Here is an 18,409-nt window from a genome sequence, read left to right on the forward strand (position 1 = left end):
GTAGCTTTTGATATCTGAGATGATTTCTGTTCTCGAGAAAAAGATTTTATGTTCAGCGAGAGCTGACTTATCCGTTCAGTTAAATCTCCTGAATATGAGTTGAAATGATTTTTTCTGTAGTCCCAATGCATACTTCCGAAATCATATGTTTTCCAGTGTACATCAGCTCTAGAAAGAGGATCGATGTAATCTTTATTATTCCTCAAGACTTATCCCAGTTTTTGTGTTGGTTTGTAAACTGGTTCAATGTTATATCTTTCAAAAAACTTTTCTATATTGTCAGTCACTAATGAATGGCAAGTATGCTTTCTCATCGGAAATTATTTCTGAAGCTCTATCTTCTTGCGTTTGACGCTTGTGAAAGCCTTCAAAATTATTTCGATAAGCACTATTTCAATGATCTAATAATAGCATCGTTTTACTTATAATTGGAATGTGAATTTTGAGGTGAGACTGAATTTCACAATGTTAGAAGGAGCACAAACAATTTTTCTGATAATGGTATTTAAAAGAACGAAAAAAAGATCAAAGAGCGCAGTTTATAGATTTTGAATTATGATCTGGTTATTAGTATTGTGGCTATGAGAGCTAAATGATTTTTCTTCTTATTGGTTGTCACAGTAGGATGTGGCTTCTTGGGTTATAGAACTATAGCTTCCAATCGTTTGGGTGGTCCTCCTAAGGGTCGTCGGCTCAGCGATTCATGCTGATCTGTTTTGGTCCATTTTTTCCACGTGATCTCGCCAATATCTCCGTCTTTTCATTCTCCATCCCTCTATAACTTAACAAATAGAATTCATATCATTGTTTCTCAATGTCTCTCATTGTTTTTACTGCGATGGTACTCAGAGTTTTCATCACCCCTGTTCTTAGGATGCTTTTCGTCTTACTCGAGTCACTTCGAGTCTCGATACCATAGGTAAGGTTCTCTCCTGAGGTCAGCACCTTGCTGTGGTGGAAGGGCTTGTAGTAACTGCCAGCTGTAAAGTAGACAGTGAAACTTATATTGATTAGAAAATGTGGCGTGGCTTATCCCAGCCTGCTACATTTCATATACCTCAACAATCCCATGTTCCCCAAACATCATATTCTTAACACTACCTCTCCCACTCCTAAAAACAACCTTAAATCTTTACCACTCCAAGCGACAGATTCTAGCAGAACGAGCAACACGAGAAGAGAAGCAGAGCAGCTAGCCAGGCGGCTGCGTCTATCAAGGAGAAGGCAGAGTCGCAGAACTACCCAGACAAAGGCCATAAAGGTAGGTGGAAACTATTGACAGGTCTAGAAAAACGGGCAACAAGATGCTGAGAAGGAAGCAAGAAGATGCCAACATTTAAAAAATACCCATCTTATAACTTGCCGGCATGAACTCCCCGGTGAATCTTATGCTGTGAGGACATTGGATTAGCGTTTGTCATGCCTGTTCGCAAAGATCGCAAGACCCTTGGATCGAGAGGCATCTCCTTGTGGAAGATTAAGTCCCAAGAGAGAAGACTTGCTGACCAAGTCTCTGTAAGGAACTACCTCAGGATTAAGTTCCGTAATCAGAGCTATGTGGGTACTTGCCTCACACTTTTTAAGCTATCTACCACCAGAAACTAATTGCTTCTGTCCTATCTTACACTCCTTAGAGCAGGACAGCGTCCCACCAAGACGGGCACAAGAACCGACATGATATGTGCAGGTGGAGAAAGTGAAATTTGCTAGCCGGAAAAGTGAGATTGGCTTGCCTGGAGAATATGAAGTATATAATGGTTCATTCCCCAACTGTTGAAAAGGTAAGAATAGAATAGAATAGAATAGAATAGAACAGATCTTTATTTCTAAATACTACAAATAGTAGAGAGAAAATAGTGTCAAATAGAATCTATAGATTACCGACTGATTGTGAGTTAAATCGGGTATTCTTTTTAAATAGTTCAAATATACTGTATATTGCAACTCAAATACTGTTTCTGGTTTATGTAATGCTAGTAGTAATACCATTAGTTAGAGGTGCTCATTTGCTTGCTCAAATCAATGTAAATGTTTGACTGGTGATGCACAACACAAGCACATCTTAGGTATCTCATTCAGACAACTCTGTCTAATACTATCATAATAAATTTGATTCGAATTAAACCGTAGATGTATAGATTCACAGGGTCGGCAAATAAACTACTCGAATCCCCTCCTCGAATAACTGAGCCATATCGAGAGACCCAACCACTCAAATTTCCGACATCTCCTTCATCCCGAAACACATGCCAGGTTCCCATGTTGATGAAACTCCAAATTAACGTCAGATATTAGCTCCACTCGTTCATTCATCAAGCCCCGAACACACTAAATCCCATTCCTCGGCAGGATTGTCGTCAGTCGCGGAGAGCGGGCGGGTAAAATATCAAAGCCGGCATTGAATCCGGGTGCAGAACCCGGAGCACTCTTTGAGTCCGGGCGATTCCACGCGATCGAACCTGGTATTGCATTCGAAAGCCGTCTCCGTGTCTCTCACTCAACCATCGGATTGGATTTCAATGCGGCTTTGTTTTTGGGCTTTACTGCGCCTAGTTTTATTCCGGGGAAATATACAGCTATATACGCCCCCGAGGCTTTTCGCAGTTTTGCCTTTCAGAGGCCGATGCAATTTGCGATGCTTTGATTAATCTTTTGCTCCGGTATCAACGCTGAGAGCGGCAGTGTTCGGGTTTTGACAAGGTTGATATTCGGTCGAAATTTGTTTGTTCTGCACTTTCGATTAGTGGTCTGTTTTAATCTCAAAGGGTTTTATTCGATCTGTGAGAAAATATGAGGAAAATATGCCAACTATCAGATAAATAACTACATCGCAAAATTACAACAATATCTGAAATTTGTTGTGACCTCGGAGATTCCTCAGGGGTCAAATAAGAGACCACTCTCATTTGTAAAGGTTGTTTTTTTAGAACTATAGAACTTTAAATTGCAATAAAACAACGATGGATTATTCGATTGACATGAATTTTATTTATCCGCAAGATAATCTTGTGGCATTACATTTTGAATATTGTTTTTGGCATATGACCGCCACGGCTGGCTCGGATGTAGTCCAATCTGGACGTCCAATTTTCGATGACTTCTTCCAACATTTGTAGCCGTATATCGGCAATAACACGGCGAATGTTGTCTTTCAAATGGTCAAGGGTTTGTGGCTTATCCGCATAGACCAATGACTTTACATACCCCCACAGAAAGTTAGTCTAGCGTTGTTAAATCACAAGATCTTGGAGGCCAATTCACAGGTCCAAAACGTGAAACTAGGTGGTTACCAAACGTGTCTTTCAATAAATCGATTGTGGCACGGGCTGTGTGAAATGTTGCGTCGTCTTGTTGGAAACACAGCCCCTGGACATCATGGTTGTTCAATTCAGAAATGAAAAAGTTAGTAATCATGGCTCTATACCGATCAACATTGACTGTAACGTTCTGGCCATCATCGTTTTTGAAGAAGTACGGACCAATGATTCCACCAGCCCATAAAGCGCATCAAACAGTCAGTTTTTCTGGATATAACGGTGTTTCGACATACACTTGAGGATTAACTTCACTCCAAATGCTGCAGTTTTGTTTTTTGACGTAGCCATTCAACCAGAAGTGCGCTTCATCGCTAATGGACGTAGTGCACGATACGTATTCCGCACAGAACCATTATTTTCGAAATGAAATTGCACTATTTGCAAGCGTTGTTCAGGCGTAGGTCTATTTGTGATGAATTGCCAAACCAAACTGAAAATAAGTCACCTGACAACTGTTGAATCGGTCACCATCTTGAATAGTTATGCCAACTCAAAGTTATATACCTCGAAAAAAAACACCCTATATTTAGGGGAATAAGAAGTTCATCTAATTCTGTTCTTTTGCAAGATGATCTCAATAGACTTTGTAGATTGTGTGTTGAGAATGAATTATTTTCTAAATGTGAAACGATGACATTCACGAGGAAATTCACAAAGATCATTTTAAATAAAGAGAATAACTTGAAAACAGAGCGCATCGTGGAGTTTGCCATAGTAATATCCAACTCCCATTGATGGAAAAGGCACACTCAGAAGAAGAAGAACTTGAATGTGATGAAGGTAACCGAGGTGAGACACCTATGAACTCTTTAGGATCAGAAATTAACTCCTAGTTCCATGAAAATTCTGGATTTTGTGATACACAGTTACATTTTGTTCAGCTCAGAAATTGTGTTATTTTTGATGTTTTCTTCTTTCAGCTGTTTTATGCCTACGTTGTGAGTGTGCACTCTATTACATTTTCTTCAGTTTTGTTAACACGTTACGAAGGGTACATTATGGTCGGATTGTTCTTCTGCATGAGGATAGGTTTTGACTTCCTTAATCTGTTTCTGTGATTTTCATTAATGAGGAACACAACTAACAGTATAAGGAATCAAATAGAATACACTAATTAATTCCTCACGTAGTTGTGTTATTTCGTGGAATGGTAACATCCAAGTATAAGAACGTTAAAGGTGTAGTTTGTACCATATGTAGATGATAATTTTTTTTTTCTTTTGACAGCACAGTATCAATCTCCTCGGTCATTTTGTTACCCAGTTCAACCACTCCAATAATATTTTCCACTCATTCGAAGGTTACATTAGCTGAACAACTGAACGTCCTAGGCACTGGCAGTAGTAGGCTTAACCGCCTTCCAGCAGATGCTGTTGGTTACATGTTGGTAGCAACCGTAAAGAAGAATAAACCAGAATTGAAGAAGAAAGTAATGCCAGCAGTCATCAGGCAGTGTAAGCCTTTCCGTAGAAAGAATGGAACATTCATATATTTTGAGGACAATGCTGGTGTGATTGTTAACAATAAGAGAGAAATGAAAGGTTCTACCATCACTGGTCTAGTTGCTAAGGAATGCGCATATTTATGGCCCAAAGTTGCATCAAACGCGGGTTCTATAGCATAGTTATCTTGGATACTTCTTAAAATAAAAAAATACTGCTCTTTCACTGTTGTTATTCATGAAGCATACTCTGCCAAGCTATCGCTTTGCTAGTAAAGTATTTCTCCCCATAAAAAAAACAGTTTTATCTATACTTGAAACTCCATTTTTGAACAACGGCCAATAAAACCTTACTTTATCTTCAATACTTCGATGTAGACTCAACATTCATGTTCCGAAACTTTGACACACATTTTGATGTTTGGTACTGAAGGCAAAATATTGTAATGGTTGACCTACATTTCATCAAATGTACGAGTATATCAAAACGTGTGTACCATTTGAAGTTTCAGTGACTAAGTATTTCTGTTTATTGCCAGCAGCATAAACAACGCTTCGGAAAACTACCTTTACTGAATAACGAATCACCCCGTATAGATCTCCACAGGCGTCACATCGGGAAATCCAAAACGGGGCACGCCCAACAATGGAACAAACAAAAGCCGGGATTCAACAGAACAATCGTGGCAACTCTGGACCCTCCTAATGAAATAAACAAAGCCATTCTGCCCAATTCCCAACACTTGGTAATAAAATTATACTCACGTTGTGCAGTCTTCTGCCGAAACCGCTCCGTCAGGCACCATTAGCAAGGCGAGGAGGGCCGTTAAAGAAGCTGTGAGCGCCATTTTGCGTGCCTGTATCCAGTCTAGGAACGTCGGAACATCGTAAAGAAAGGACACCTGCAAGAGAAGAGAAAGGAGATGAAATAAAGAGAAATATGAAGGAGGTGAGGGAAAAATGGTTTTACGTGTGACGTGCGTTGTATCATTTGTTACCAACTTGATGTAAGAGTGTACTTCACTTTCCAGTTAATAGGCCTTAAGTAATAATAATAATAATATTCCTCGAAAGCTGAGGAAGTACAAAACTTCTGTGACCGTTTCAAATATTTCCGATTCTTGTCTACAAAATGTTCATTTATGAGAAATAAAATGTTTACTTCTTTTATATCTGAATGGTTTTTCTGATCCTTATTTGATAAATTTTTCAGTTTCAGGTAACTCCTTATCGTTTGCGTTTTTAAGAATTTTAGATCAGTTATTATTTCACGTTCTTACCTTCAACTTTGATTCAAATCTGAAAAACAGTTCATCGCAGACTTAAAGGCTTTAATCTACATTCTCGACGTCTTTTAAGAAAGATTACACTAACTCAAAATCGTATGTGACGTCGATTGTAATAGACCAATTGTTATGATCAATGGAGCTTTGTAAAGGGTGTTTTTTTTAGAGCTATAGAACTTTAAATTGCAATAAAACAACGATGGATTATTCGATTGACATGAATTTTATTCATTCCCAAGATAATCTTGTGGCATTACATTTTAAATATGATTTCTGGCATATGACCACCACGGCTGGCTCGGATGTAGTCCAATCTGGACGTCCAATTTTCGATGACTTTTTCCAACATTTGTGGCCGTATATCGGCAATAACACGGCGAATGTTGTCTTCCAAATGGTCAAGGGTTTGTGACTTATCCGCATAGACCAATGACTTTACATAGCCCCACAGAAAGTAGACTAGCGGTGTTAAATCACAAGATCTTGGAGGCCAATTCACAGGTCCAAAACGTGGAATTAGGCGGTCACCAAACGTGTCTTTCAATAAATCGATTGTGGCACGAGCTGTGTGACATGTTGCGCCGTCTTATTGGAACCACAGCTCTTGGACATCATGGTTGTTCAAATCAGGAATGAAAAAGTTAGTAATCATGGCTCTATACCGATCACCATTGACTGTAACGCTCTGGCCATAAGCCACTAACCCTTGACCATTTGGAAGACAACATTCGCCGTGTTATTGCCGATATACGGCCACAAATGTTGGAAAAAGTCATCGAAAATTGGACGTCCAGATTGGTCTACATCTGAGCCAGCCGTGGCGGTCATATGCCAGAAATCATATTTAAAATGTAATTCCACAAGATTATCTTGCGGATTAATGAAATTCATGTCAATCGAATAGTCCATCGTTGTTTTATTGCAATTTAAAGTTCTATAGCTCTAAAAAACACCCTTTACTTGTTTGTTTTCTCTGTAGCCTTGATAAAGTCTAAAAATACATAGACAAATCATTGAACTAGTCCAAATTGGTTGCTCGATTTCTATGTTCCTAACCCTCTAATTTAAACTTCAACATGGAAACGATTCCAGTGATTTTTTTAGCAGTCTTTCACTAGTATATTCCTTTCAAACAACGCATTTTCCCCGATTCAAGTGCTGTGAGGTGCTAAGTTTCAATGCAGGGCATTCAATGGAATTTTCCATTTTCCCATTCGACTGCAGCAATTGGATTCGATCCCATTTATTCCATCGGTCCCTTTATTTTTTTTTTCAAGTCGCCTGTATTCCCAAAGGCGACATTCGGGCACCTCAGGTAATATCGAATTGTTTGATCCCCCACCCTTTGAAATGGTATCCATGGATGCAACATTCGATTTTCACACGTTTTCCCTGCCGTTGCAAATTGGAAGGGGAGGTTTCTGTACAACGATATTTGATCCCGAGGTGTGACTGTTTGAGTTTCTGGAAATTGAACCTTCAATACAAAGTTTTCAAGGGAATACCTACATACGTATTCATTTATAAATTTCTTTCATTTTATTTTTTTTGATTTTTCTTTAATTTTGTTATTTTGCTTGAATTCGTTTTTGGCAATATCCAGGGCGATTCTTGAGAATGTCTGATCTCAATTGTAATTTTCAGACTCAGGTCGATGGCCACAAATAGATTTATTATTATTATTGTTATTATTTTATTTCGTGAAGATCATTTTCGTGCAAAAATTTTTTATAATAGATAAAGATCCATCGTAGTCGCCGTTTGCTCATAGACGAATTTCGTGAAGGTCGTCCAAAACCAGTTGTTGTTCCAGCAAATATTGATTGTATGCAAAAGCTGTGAGTAAGCTAGAAGCACGTTCGCACATGGATGCCTCCAGCATACATAAGCATTTGGCCCTAAAAAAATAGATCTGACAACAATTTAAATACCAGCCTAATATCGGCCATATCTTTAGATCCTTTCACACCAAAACCTATAAAAATCGAGCGAAAAACACTCTGTATAAGTGTTGAGAAATCATGTAGCTATAAGAGAAATAGCAAACCATGGAGAATAAATGAGAGTGTGTTCTATTCACGTTTACTCAAGAAACCATGAAATAAATAACCCTTTACAACTCAAACAATAAGCGATTTAACGTTGATGGCTAGATGTTGCCAAGTGAATTGGCTCTGGCTTCATCACCTGGCAATGTTTTTGAATATCATTATTTGCATAATATTCTCGATATATTAATACCTATCATTAGCCTCAAAAATCACAAACTTTGATTTGATTTGTTCTTTGACAAATAAACAATACAATTCCACCTGCACCTAAAATATTGCTTTCATTCCCAACTGATCGCATAAATAACTATCAAAGTTCTCCACAAAAACACCTATCCGTCTCCTTAACCCCACACAAAGGACTCCAATACGTCCCCTCAATCTTTGACGTTTCCACATAAAACTAGGAAACAACCCCTGCACCCGAATATATGAACCGCAGTCTTTCCGGAAAGCGGAACTGACGAGGACGAAATCCAATTTTTCAAGCTCCGCGTCTGCCGCAACTCTTCTGATTAATATTCGGCGAATATCGAAGGCGTCAGGAACTTTTCCAGGGCCACCTTCCACCACAGCACGGCGGCGTACGTAGAGGCGAGGACGATAAATTGACGAAGTTCGAAACTGTTGACTGCTATCCATGATTCACAGGGATGACAGGCCTTCTTGAGGCCTAAAAAGTGGAGACGAGCGACCCCGATGAGATATTGACTAGGCAGGTTTTGCATATTAGGCGTTTTGATGCTGATGCCGAGCTGGTAAACCGTTTGGAGTGGGTTTTTTCATTTTTTATCCGAAATTGAAAATACTAAAAATATTTTTTTCTTCGATTGACAGCAAATATAAGTATTGAAGACACTTATAAACCAATATTACTTTTCCTGCATAGGCAGCAAAGTGAAGACTATACTGGCTAGGCAACTAAATGATTATTTTCAATGCGATTAAAACTCGAAATTTTCTGATATAATCAATGTGTAGGGAATCTATCGATTCCCTCGAAAATATTCTAAGTCCGAGAACGAAAATGCTAAAAACAATGTAAAACTTGGAATGATCAAAGCCACACCCCTAAGGGATCTGTAGAAAGGATTTGCTAACGGTCGAATGAAAAACGGCCTGAATGCCCATAAAACTCGGCAATTCAGGGCGAATAATTCAATTGAGTTCAGAACAGTCTACGAGAAAGAAACTACATCTACAACATATGTGCAACACTTGCACCGACAACGAGAAGAGTAAAGATTTTCATAACCATATGAACCTTCGGATGAAAGTTCTGTTGGACATATGTCATTGAAACAGAGCTGTAGAATTGGGACCTCAACAAGGAGAACCCTGTAACTATTTGTTGAATTATTCTTTATGTGCAAACAAAATTACAAACTCAGTTGGGTTAGGAGTATTTTTCAAAACGTAACCAATAAATATTTCATTTAGGTTTGAATATTTTACCCTAACCATTCTATAGGTTTATTATCTCAAAAAATAAACCAAGCTATATCCTTCCCTCCCGAGACGACGCTGTTGTCAAAAATGTCTTTTGTATCGTTCTAGGGCAGCAATTTTCCCAGCCGTAGAAGGGAGCCTGAGGTCATGCCGCCCTATAAAGGATATTAAGGATGTTTCTCAATATGTTCACCCGCAAACTTTCTTTTATGTTTGGATAAGGTGAATGCGACTGTGAGACCTCAATAAAGGTCCGAGAAATGATAAAAGGGGCATGCTGCATTTGAGTATTTCTTTTACGAGCGCCTTATGTGCTGCTTATATACTGCCTGTGCCTTGGAAAGACCGAAGACCAATATATCTTCATTCATATTAACACATCAATCGGGAATAACCAGTAAAAGCACATTTTTCTAAAAATTTGACTCTATTCGTCAACAAAGTCTCTTCAAGTGACTCCAAGTTTCCTCTGACTTTTCAATACCTTATCTGTACAAAGAATTGTTTTTACTCTTGAAACAGGCAACTTTTTCGTCATCAAAGCCAAATTTCTATACCTGGAGCATATTTGAGGATTAAAAGAACCAGTAATGACTAGGGGTCAGATCAGTTAAATTAGCAGGTTGGTCATGCAGTTAGAGGCACACTGATCTACAGTGACTTAATAAACCACAGTGGCGACAAGCGTGGTCTTGTTTTTGATTGGCTAAGTCTAAAAATGACGGATTTTTGTTTATATTCTCCATTTACCTGATTTTTGGGATTTATTCAAAATGTTAGGCCCATGTTATTTAGTTACTGTAGTATTCTTCAGTTGAATAAATGTGTTCTATACATATACAATCAAATATTATCAGGCCCAATAATTTTGATTTTGACGTGTGTCAGTTCAGTTCAGTCAATTGTATTCTTAAGTTCTATGGTTCTATGTACCAGTTCGCCATTTTAAGGCTCAAAATGAACGAATTGATGCCACTATGTTCAATTAAGTCCCTATATACTGATCCAATAACGTTATTAAATAATAATGGTTTAACCTTTGTCAAGGTATTCAATGAGCAACGTACCATAGTTTAGTCTCCGAATTAGGTTGTCATAATCATGTTAATTGGTATTTGAGATTTTGGTCACTTATGATTGCTTTCACTGAGTGCTAATCATCTTAACAGTAACCAATCCTCTGTAAATATTATCAAGCTTATCTAGAGTGCACAGCTGACAACGACAAATCAGGTCTAGTCCAAGACCTCAATTTTCGATTCTCGTGTACAAGACCAATAATGGATCAATGGTTTCGAAACGAAGGACGTTTTGCAACCCTTCGTACATTTTACCTTCGATTCAGAGATTTTGTCTTGCAGTCCTATCGACCATATCTTGTTCTCCCGCTGACGACTCGATCTAGATCTAGATCCACCTAAGAAGTAGAATTACCTAAAACGTAGATCTATGGGGTATATTGATATATCTGAAAGGTAGATCTTCATGGATAATATTGATCTACTTACGATGGAGATCTACGGACTGGATTGATCAGCGTGAAAGGTATATCTATGAGATACTGTTCTACTTGAAAAGGTATATCAGTGGGCTATGTTGATCTACCTACAAGGTAGATCTATGGGTTAAATTGATCTACCTAGAAGGTGAATCTATGGGCTCATTAGTTGTATTAGTTGGGCTAATATTGAAGTTAAATTGCAAAGACGTCTTTTACTTCCGGCTGTGATGGTTACATAATGTTCTTCTACCCTAAATAAAACCAGATACTAATTCGAATCAAATGAAACCTTAGGGAAGACAAATCTGAATTAAAAACGGCTAAAACTCTCATCTGCTCCCAACAACGAACGAAACAGCATCTCCTGCAACACTTATCATTTATCTCTTTCCGTCCTCCAGCAACTTGAAACACAGAGATCGCCGGCGACAAAGAAACTCGACGACAATCCAGTAGGCTCCAGTGATGAGCGTCTCCAGCCTCCTAACCTAATTAATCCGAATTCCAAATCCTCCCCCAGGCTCCGGAAGCTCCGGGTCAAGAGGAGACAAGTGTTCGACATCGGAAAATACGGGAATTAAACAGGAAACAACCCCCCCTCGTGGCCTAGTAGCGTGTTGGCCATGTGTACGACCAGATGGCGGGAGCTGCAACTTGTTTGCTCAGGCCCCTTACCCGTAATGGTGTTGTGGCACTCGGCCGTCTTTGATGTCCTGCAATTTTAGGGTCTGGATTGTCTTATTTTGCAGTTTATGTTACTTAGGAAGAGGGGAGGAAGCTGTAATGAGTGTGAGAGTTGGATCTGGAAGGGAGGAAAGTATTTCTGGTGTATGTTGGAGGGCTCGACGGTTTTTGTTGTCAGGAAGGAAGATGATGGTTTGAATGCAAGATATTTTTCACTTATTTTTTACAGATATGACAAGAATGCTGAAAATCTGAAAATTACAAGCATTGGCCGCATTCAACCGAAGGAACGGTTATCAAAAGTCTAACAATTTGAGATTTCAGCTGCCCAACTCAATTATAAAGAAATTCTCTAAGCTCCAACCAAGCCATTGCGAAGCAACTGATTTCATAAAATGAACTGTCATTAAAACAACAAAAGATTGAATGCGTTTTTTCAAAGACAACTCGACATTTTGAATTTTTTCATATGGCTGTACGAAAACTTTTATGACATCCGTTATTATTAGGTGTACAACTTTGCTTCCGCCATTTTGCATTAAATGGCTGTAGCTGTAATTTATTGTCCAAATATATAGATCGTAGATGTCATACAATGAGCTTAGTTAGTTGTAAACATAACTCCTTGGAGGCAATCACTTGATCAAGACTCGTGTCAAACGCAACAAGAATTGGCAGGATTATTGGGAGTGGCGGAACAAGCCAGTTCAGAACGCCTGAAAGTCATGAGATTAATTCAAAAACAAGGAAATTGGGTGCCGTACGAGTTGAAGCCGAGTGATGTTGAACGGCGTTTGTTTGCTTGTGAACAGCTGCTTGCAAGGCAAAGTCGAAAGGGATTTCTGCATCGCATGACTGGAGAAGAAAAATGGGTTCCTTACGATAATTACAAATGCATAAAATCATAGGGATATCCCGGCCATGCTTCCACGTCGACTGCCAAACCGAATATTTTCGGTTCCAAGATCATGCACAGTATTTGGTGGGACCAGCTCGGCGTAGTATATTATAAGTTGTTAAGAACGACTGAAACAATCACAGGCGATCGTTATCGAACGCAATTAATGCGTTTGAGCCGAGCATTGAAGAATAAACGGCCGCAATACAACGAAAGACATGATGAAATGATTTTACAGCATGACAATGCTCGACCCCATGTTGCGGAAGTGGTCAATGATACTTGGAAACGTTGAAATTAGAATTCCTACCCCACTTCAGACGTTGTTCACTCGGACTATCACTCGTTTCGATCAATGGCACACGGTCTGGCTGACCAGCACTTCCGGTTTTAAAAAGAAGTCAAAAAATGGATCGATTCGTTTGATCTCTTCAAAAGATGACTAGTTTTTTCAACGTAGGATTCGTACGCTGTCCAAAAAATGGGAGAATGTTGTGGCCAGCGATGGAAAATACTTCGAATCATAAATGTGTAACCAGTTTTTTACAATAAAGCCTCGAATTTCGGAAAAAACGCCGGAAGCAAAGTTGTACGCCTATGTAATAAAACAACTTTGATAAATAATAAGGGATTAAGTTTATTATTGAACTAATGTCACACTGTCAAGCTTTACTTTGGCTTCTTGGAACAAGAAGAAAAACAATAAATTGATTGCCAAATATTCTTGAAACGATTCCAAAATTTTTATTTTTTACTATATCGACTCTCCTAGAGACTTCGTATGATCATGCTTCAAGACTCGCAACATATATTTGTTTGCAAATTTGAGTGCTGATATATTTTCCAGCAAACTCCATCATTTTATCATCTACATATAGACCTCGATCCCAACAATCTCCTCTGGATTTCACCTCAGGTAAACACGAAATTCAATTGGGTTTCGAAGCCGTATCCATGAAATTCAAATCCCGACATCTTACGGAAATTGCATAGATTCCCCCATGTGCGTATATTGATTGCTCGAATAAGCGGAATATGGATAGATCGAATTTTGAAGACGTTGGAAGTTGAGATTGAGCTGGGAATGGAATCCGAGAAACCAGAATCGAAAATATTGATCTTGAAGGATATTTCGTATGTTCAGGGAAAATTCCATGTTGATGTTATGGTTTAAACAGATTGCTTTATATATATTATTTGTCTATAATTTTCGACTGTTGAGTCTGGTGATCTCAAACGATGAGATTCGACAAACTGATGACGAATTCGTCCTAAGATTCCATGATAGGGTAAAAGCCTGATAGATGCCCAAGTGGGATAGATACCTCATACTCAAAATTAATATTATAAGTAGGAGCCACAATCACCCTAGACGTCGATTATCCAAAGGCAAAATCTCTTGTATCAATATGAAATACCTGGTTTATTCTGGAAGATGCTGGAGCCAGTATAACTACCTTGAAACGTCATGCTGTTATTGGAAGAGTATGACCATTTCTTGATCATTTATAGAGTGTATCTTCAAAAAATGAGATTTCAAGAATGCTTGAAAGCAGGATACCTCCAGAGTCTGGTTCTTCTTTATAGAAAATTAATAACCATACAATGAAACGTAAATCCATGTTTGCTGCAGGACATCTTACATTATCGGGATCTTTCAAAAATTATCATTTTATATTCATTCGAGAAGAACATGTTGATAGTGTTAGTGTACGTAATTTGTTGAAATTTGTTAATAAGACTTTTTCAATATTAGGTATAGCAAAAAAGAATCTACTATTTTTTCAATAGATGACTTTAGCAGTATCTCGCGTTGAATAGGCCCGATTGAGTTCCTCTAGATGGCGTTAGAAAAATGAGATTTCGTACTACAAAAACTTTTTAAACAGTTTTGTGATTAGTTCAGTTTAGTTTGAGTGCGTGTAAAAGATAGACAGTAGCAAAGTGAAAATACCTTTTTTTTTACGATAAAAGCGTAAATTCAAGCCAGGCCGCTGAAAATGTAAACTGGAACTTAAGAGCCAATCATGCGCAATTTTGGTTTTGTCGATTCCGTATGCACTGAAAGATATTGTCGAAAATATCGGTAAAATCATGGTCATTGTCGAGTCTGAACGTGTCTTGAGTCTGAACGTGTTTGCTAAAAAGAGAAAAAAAGAAGCTCGATGTATAGGTACTACACGAGTTATCGGAAACAAACCTCATATACCGAATTTTCATCTGCGAAAGGCTGATGAATCGTAACAAAATGGACCCATTTTGAAAGCGGTTGGTGATAAAAAGTGAATCACTTACAACAACGTCAAGCAAAAACGGTCGTGGTCGAAACGCGGTGAGTCGACGGAAACGGTGGCCAAGTTAGGATTGACTGCAGGAAGGTTTTGCTGTGTGTTTGGTGAGATTGACAGGGAACTTTGAGCTGATCCCCTTCGGCACTACTGCTAGCTCGGAACTGTACTGCCAACAATTGGACCGTTTGAAGAAAGAAATCTCCTAAAAGCGGCCAGCTTTGGCCAATAGCAGAGGATTTGTGTTCTATCAGGGCAAGAAGATGGATGGACGACATTAGAGAGACTGCGGGTCGTAACTGGTATAGAACAGCCTGAGATAGAGAAAAGTGGAAGAAAAGAGGGGAGGCCTATGCCCAGGAGTGGATTCTGAAGGGCTGCTAAAGAAGAAGAAGAAGGACAACGCCAGGCCACACACATCGATAGTGATTCACCTGAAGCTCCGATAGCTTGGTTGGAAGGTTCCTACGCATTCTTCTTTTAGTCCGGAACTAGCACCAAGTGATAACCATCTGTTCCTGCTCATGGCAAATAATTTATCTGGTGAAATATCAGCTACAACAGAGTCTTGTGAAAATTTACTGTGTCAATTTTGTGGCAATAGGGACGATGACTTCTCTAATAGTCGAATGATGATATTGCCTACAAAATGGCAACAATTTATCGAACAAAACGGCGCATATTCAACGTGAATCGGATCATTTTGACTATTCAATTCAATTCAAAACGACTTTATTCTTCAATTAGATACAACAAGGCGACATTTAGCTTGAAGCTACTCTTACATGTAACCTCACATTTTGACTATGGTAATTAGAGTCTTATTTTTCATGAAAAAATAAACATTTTTTTTTACTACGCCTCAAAGATATAAAAATCATTGCCCTATGTACATTATGCTCAAAGGCCAAACCGCTTCTACAATCTGGCAACGCCGCACGAAATATCGTTCATTTCCCTCTGCGGTCTGCCGGTTTTTTCCCGGCCAACTTTTCCGCGGCCACATCAAGGGAGAAAATTCAACTCGACCGGGCCGATAATTAAAATTTGTTCGCGAGATACCCCCCACCCCAAATTTATATTACCGCGATGGTCTCAAAGGCTCATAATCAGGATTCAGCCGGTAGTACGGGGAAACAAATTAGATTTTCCGGGGAATCACTCGAACGTAAATAGAATAAGGAATTAGAAGGAGGATTAGCGCATCCGCAGTGGCCGGTCCAGAGTCCGTATGAAGGGAGAGAGAGGAAGGGAGAGCTTAAAATGAGAAATGATCTCGTTAGGTTGCCGGCGATGGAAGTAGGTGGTTTAAAAAAGAACAATTCGAGGAGAGGAGCGATGATTTGAGATCTGAGCTTGTTCATCTGTCCAATTACACTTGAAATCTTTCTTAAAAATTAAATTTTTTTGTTAGAAAGTTACTTTTGAATAATAGAGTGGTCGCTCATCCAGATTGTGATCCTGGCCAAAGCTGCTTAGCGTTTTGATGAACCCCTAAAAAGCTTGGATGCCATTAATGAAGCCATGTTAGAAATAATGAAACAGTGAAAGTTGGTTTCAGGAGAGGCTTGAATATGTGTTATGCCTTCTGTGGTCTCAATATCATGGTGCAGAAATGTTGAGAACATAGGAAGGATGTTCATTCATGTTTCATCAATTACAAAAAGGCGCTCGATATAATACAACACTGAAAAATATTAAAATGTCTGATGAACAAAAATTAAGAGGATGACGAAATCATTAGAAATCTCTATTGGAACCAGCAAACAAGCATGAAGATAGAATCGAACATGTAGGGGAAAATTGAAACTCAAATGAGGAGTCAGACAGTGTTCTGTTCTTACACCTCTTCAGTTCAATATACACACATATCGTCAAAAGTCTTGGTACCCCTAGGTTTCTCAAGAAATAAAGAATCTATGTTCTGGAAGTGAGATGAATATTTTCCTCTATTTCAAGTGCAATATATTCGATAAAATATTTTTGTTTGTTAATCTTTGCTTTATGCAGGATAAGACAAAATGGGGAAATGAGAAAAAATCTAAATTCATCGATTATTTATCTTTGATTAATTATGAAGGGTGTTTTTTTAGAGCTATAGAACTTCAAATTGCAATAAAACAACGATGGATTATTCGATTGACATGAATTTTAGTTATCCGCAAGATAATCTTGTGGCATTACATTTCAAATATGATTTCTGGCATATGACCGCCACGGCTGGCTCGGATGTAGTCCAATCTGGACGTCCAATTTTCGATCACTTTTTCCAACATTTGTGGCCGTATATCGGCAATAACACGGCAAATGTTGTCTTCCAATTGGTCAAGGGTTTGTGGCTTATCCGCATAGACCAATGACTTTACATAGCCCCACAGAAAGTAGTCTAGCGGTGTTAAATAACAAAATCTTGGAGGCCAATTCACAGGTCCAAAACGTCAAATTAGGCGGTCACCAAATGTGTCTTTCAATAAATCGATTGCAGCACGAGCTGTATGACATGTTGTGCCGTCTTGTTGGAACCACAGCTTCTGGACATCATGGTTGTTCAATTCAGGAATGAAAAAGTTAGTAATCATGGCTCTATACCGATCACCATTGACTGTAACGTTCTGGCCATCATGGTTCTTGAAGAAGTACGGAACAATGATTCCACCAGCCCATAAAGCGCACCAAACAATCAGTTTTTCTGGATGTAACGGTGTTTCGACCTACACTTGAGGATTAGCTTCACTCCAAATGCGGCAGTTTTGTTTGTTGACGTAGCCATTCAACCAGAAGTGCGCTTCATCGCTAAACAAAATTCACTTATGGAAATCGGGAACAACGGCAATCTATTTGCAAGCGTTGTTCAGGCGTGAGTCTATTCATGATGAATTGCCAAACCAAACTGAGAATAAATCACTTGACAGCTGTTAAATCAGGCGGCATCTTGAACAGTAATGTCAACTTAAAGTTATATACCTCGAAAAAAAACACCCTTTAGTTCTTACTTCTGATGGTTTAACCTTCGTCAAGATAGTCAATGAACAATATAAATTCCACACGCATCTTTTGAAGCTCGGTACTAACGAGAAAAAAATTGGTATGACAATGGCGGTGTCATCTTTGCACAGGCCAGGTACTTATTGATTGACGTGGGAGTTATACAGGGTGGCCATTTGAAAACGAAACAGACGAGATTACAGACGAAATAAAGTTTTACGATAGAAATGCTCGGACAGGTCGATTTCTGTTTCGAGGGGGACAACTTAAGATGTAGGTTACGGACGCATAGCGCTTCAACCCTTGCTACTACAACCCTCACCCCAAAATTTTGAATAGGGAAGATGGGGTGAGTGATACCTCATTTGAAAGGTATTTTTATACTGATTTCAGCACAGTAATTGTTTTTTCATTTTATGCATTAGTTCTCGAAATATTCTTAACTAAGTATTTGAAATTAAGTAGTGTTTTCATGGCTCTTGTAGTGTTTTGTGGAAAATCGACATTTT

General features: G+C 38.8%; 1 protein-coding gene across 2 annotated transcripts in view; it reads right to left on the minus strand.

The window, feature by feature from the left end:
• LOC123674819 (C3 and PZP-like alpha-2-macroglobulin domain-containing protein 8) overlaps window positions 1–18,409 on the minus strand; it is a 223,738-nt gene that overhangs the window by 176,564 nt on the left and 28,765 nt on the right. For both annotated transcript variants that reach the window (XM_045609922.1, XM_045609912.1), the window contains exon 2: window positions 5,524–5,660. In XM_045609922.1, the coding sequence (XP_045465878.1) occupies window positions 5,524–5,606 (83 nt within the window). In that variant the 5' untranslated portion in view covers window positions 5,607–5,660. The remainder of the gene's footprint in view (window positions 1–5,523; window positions 5,661–18,409) is intronic.

This window comes from Harmonia axyridis, chromosome 1 (assembly GCF_914767665.1).
Source record: "Harmonia axyridis chromosome 1, icHarAxyr1.1, whole genome shotgun sequence".
Classification (NCBI taxonomy): domain Eukaryota; kingdom Metazoa; phylum Arthropoda; class Insecta; order Coleoptera; family Coccinellidae; genus Harmonia; species Harmonia axyridis.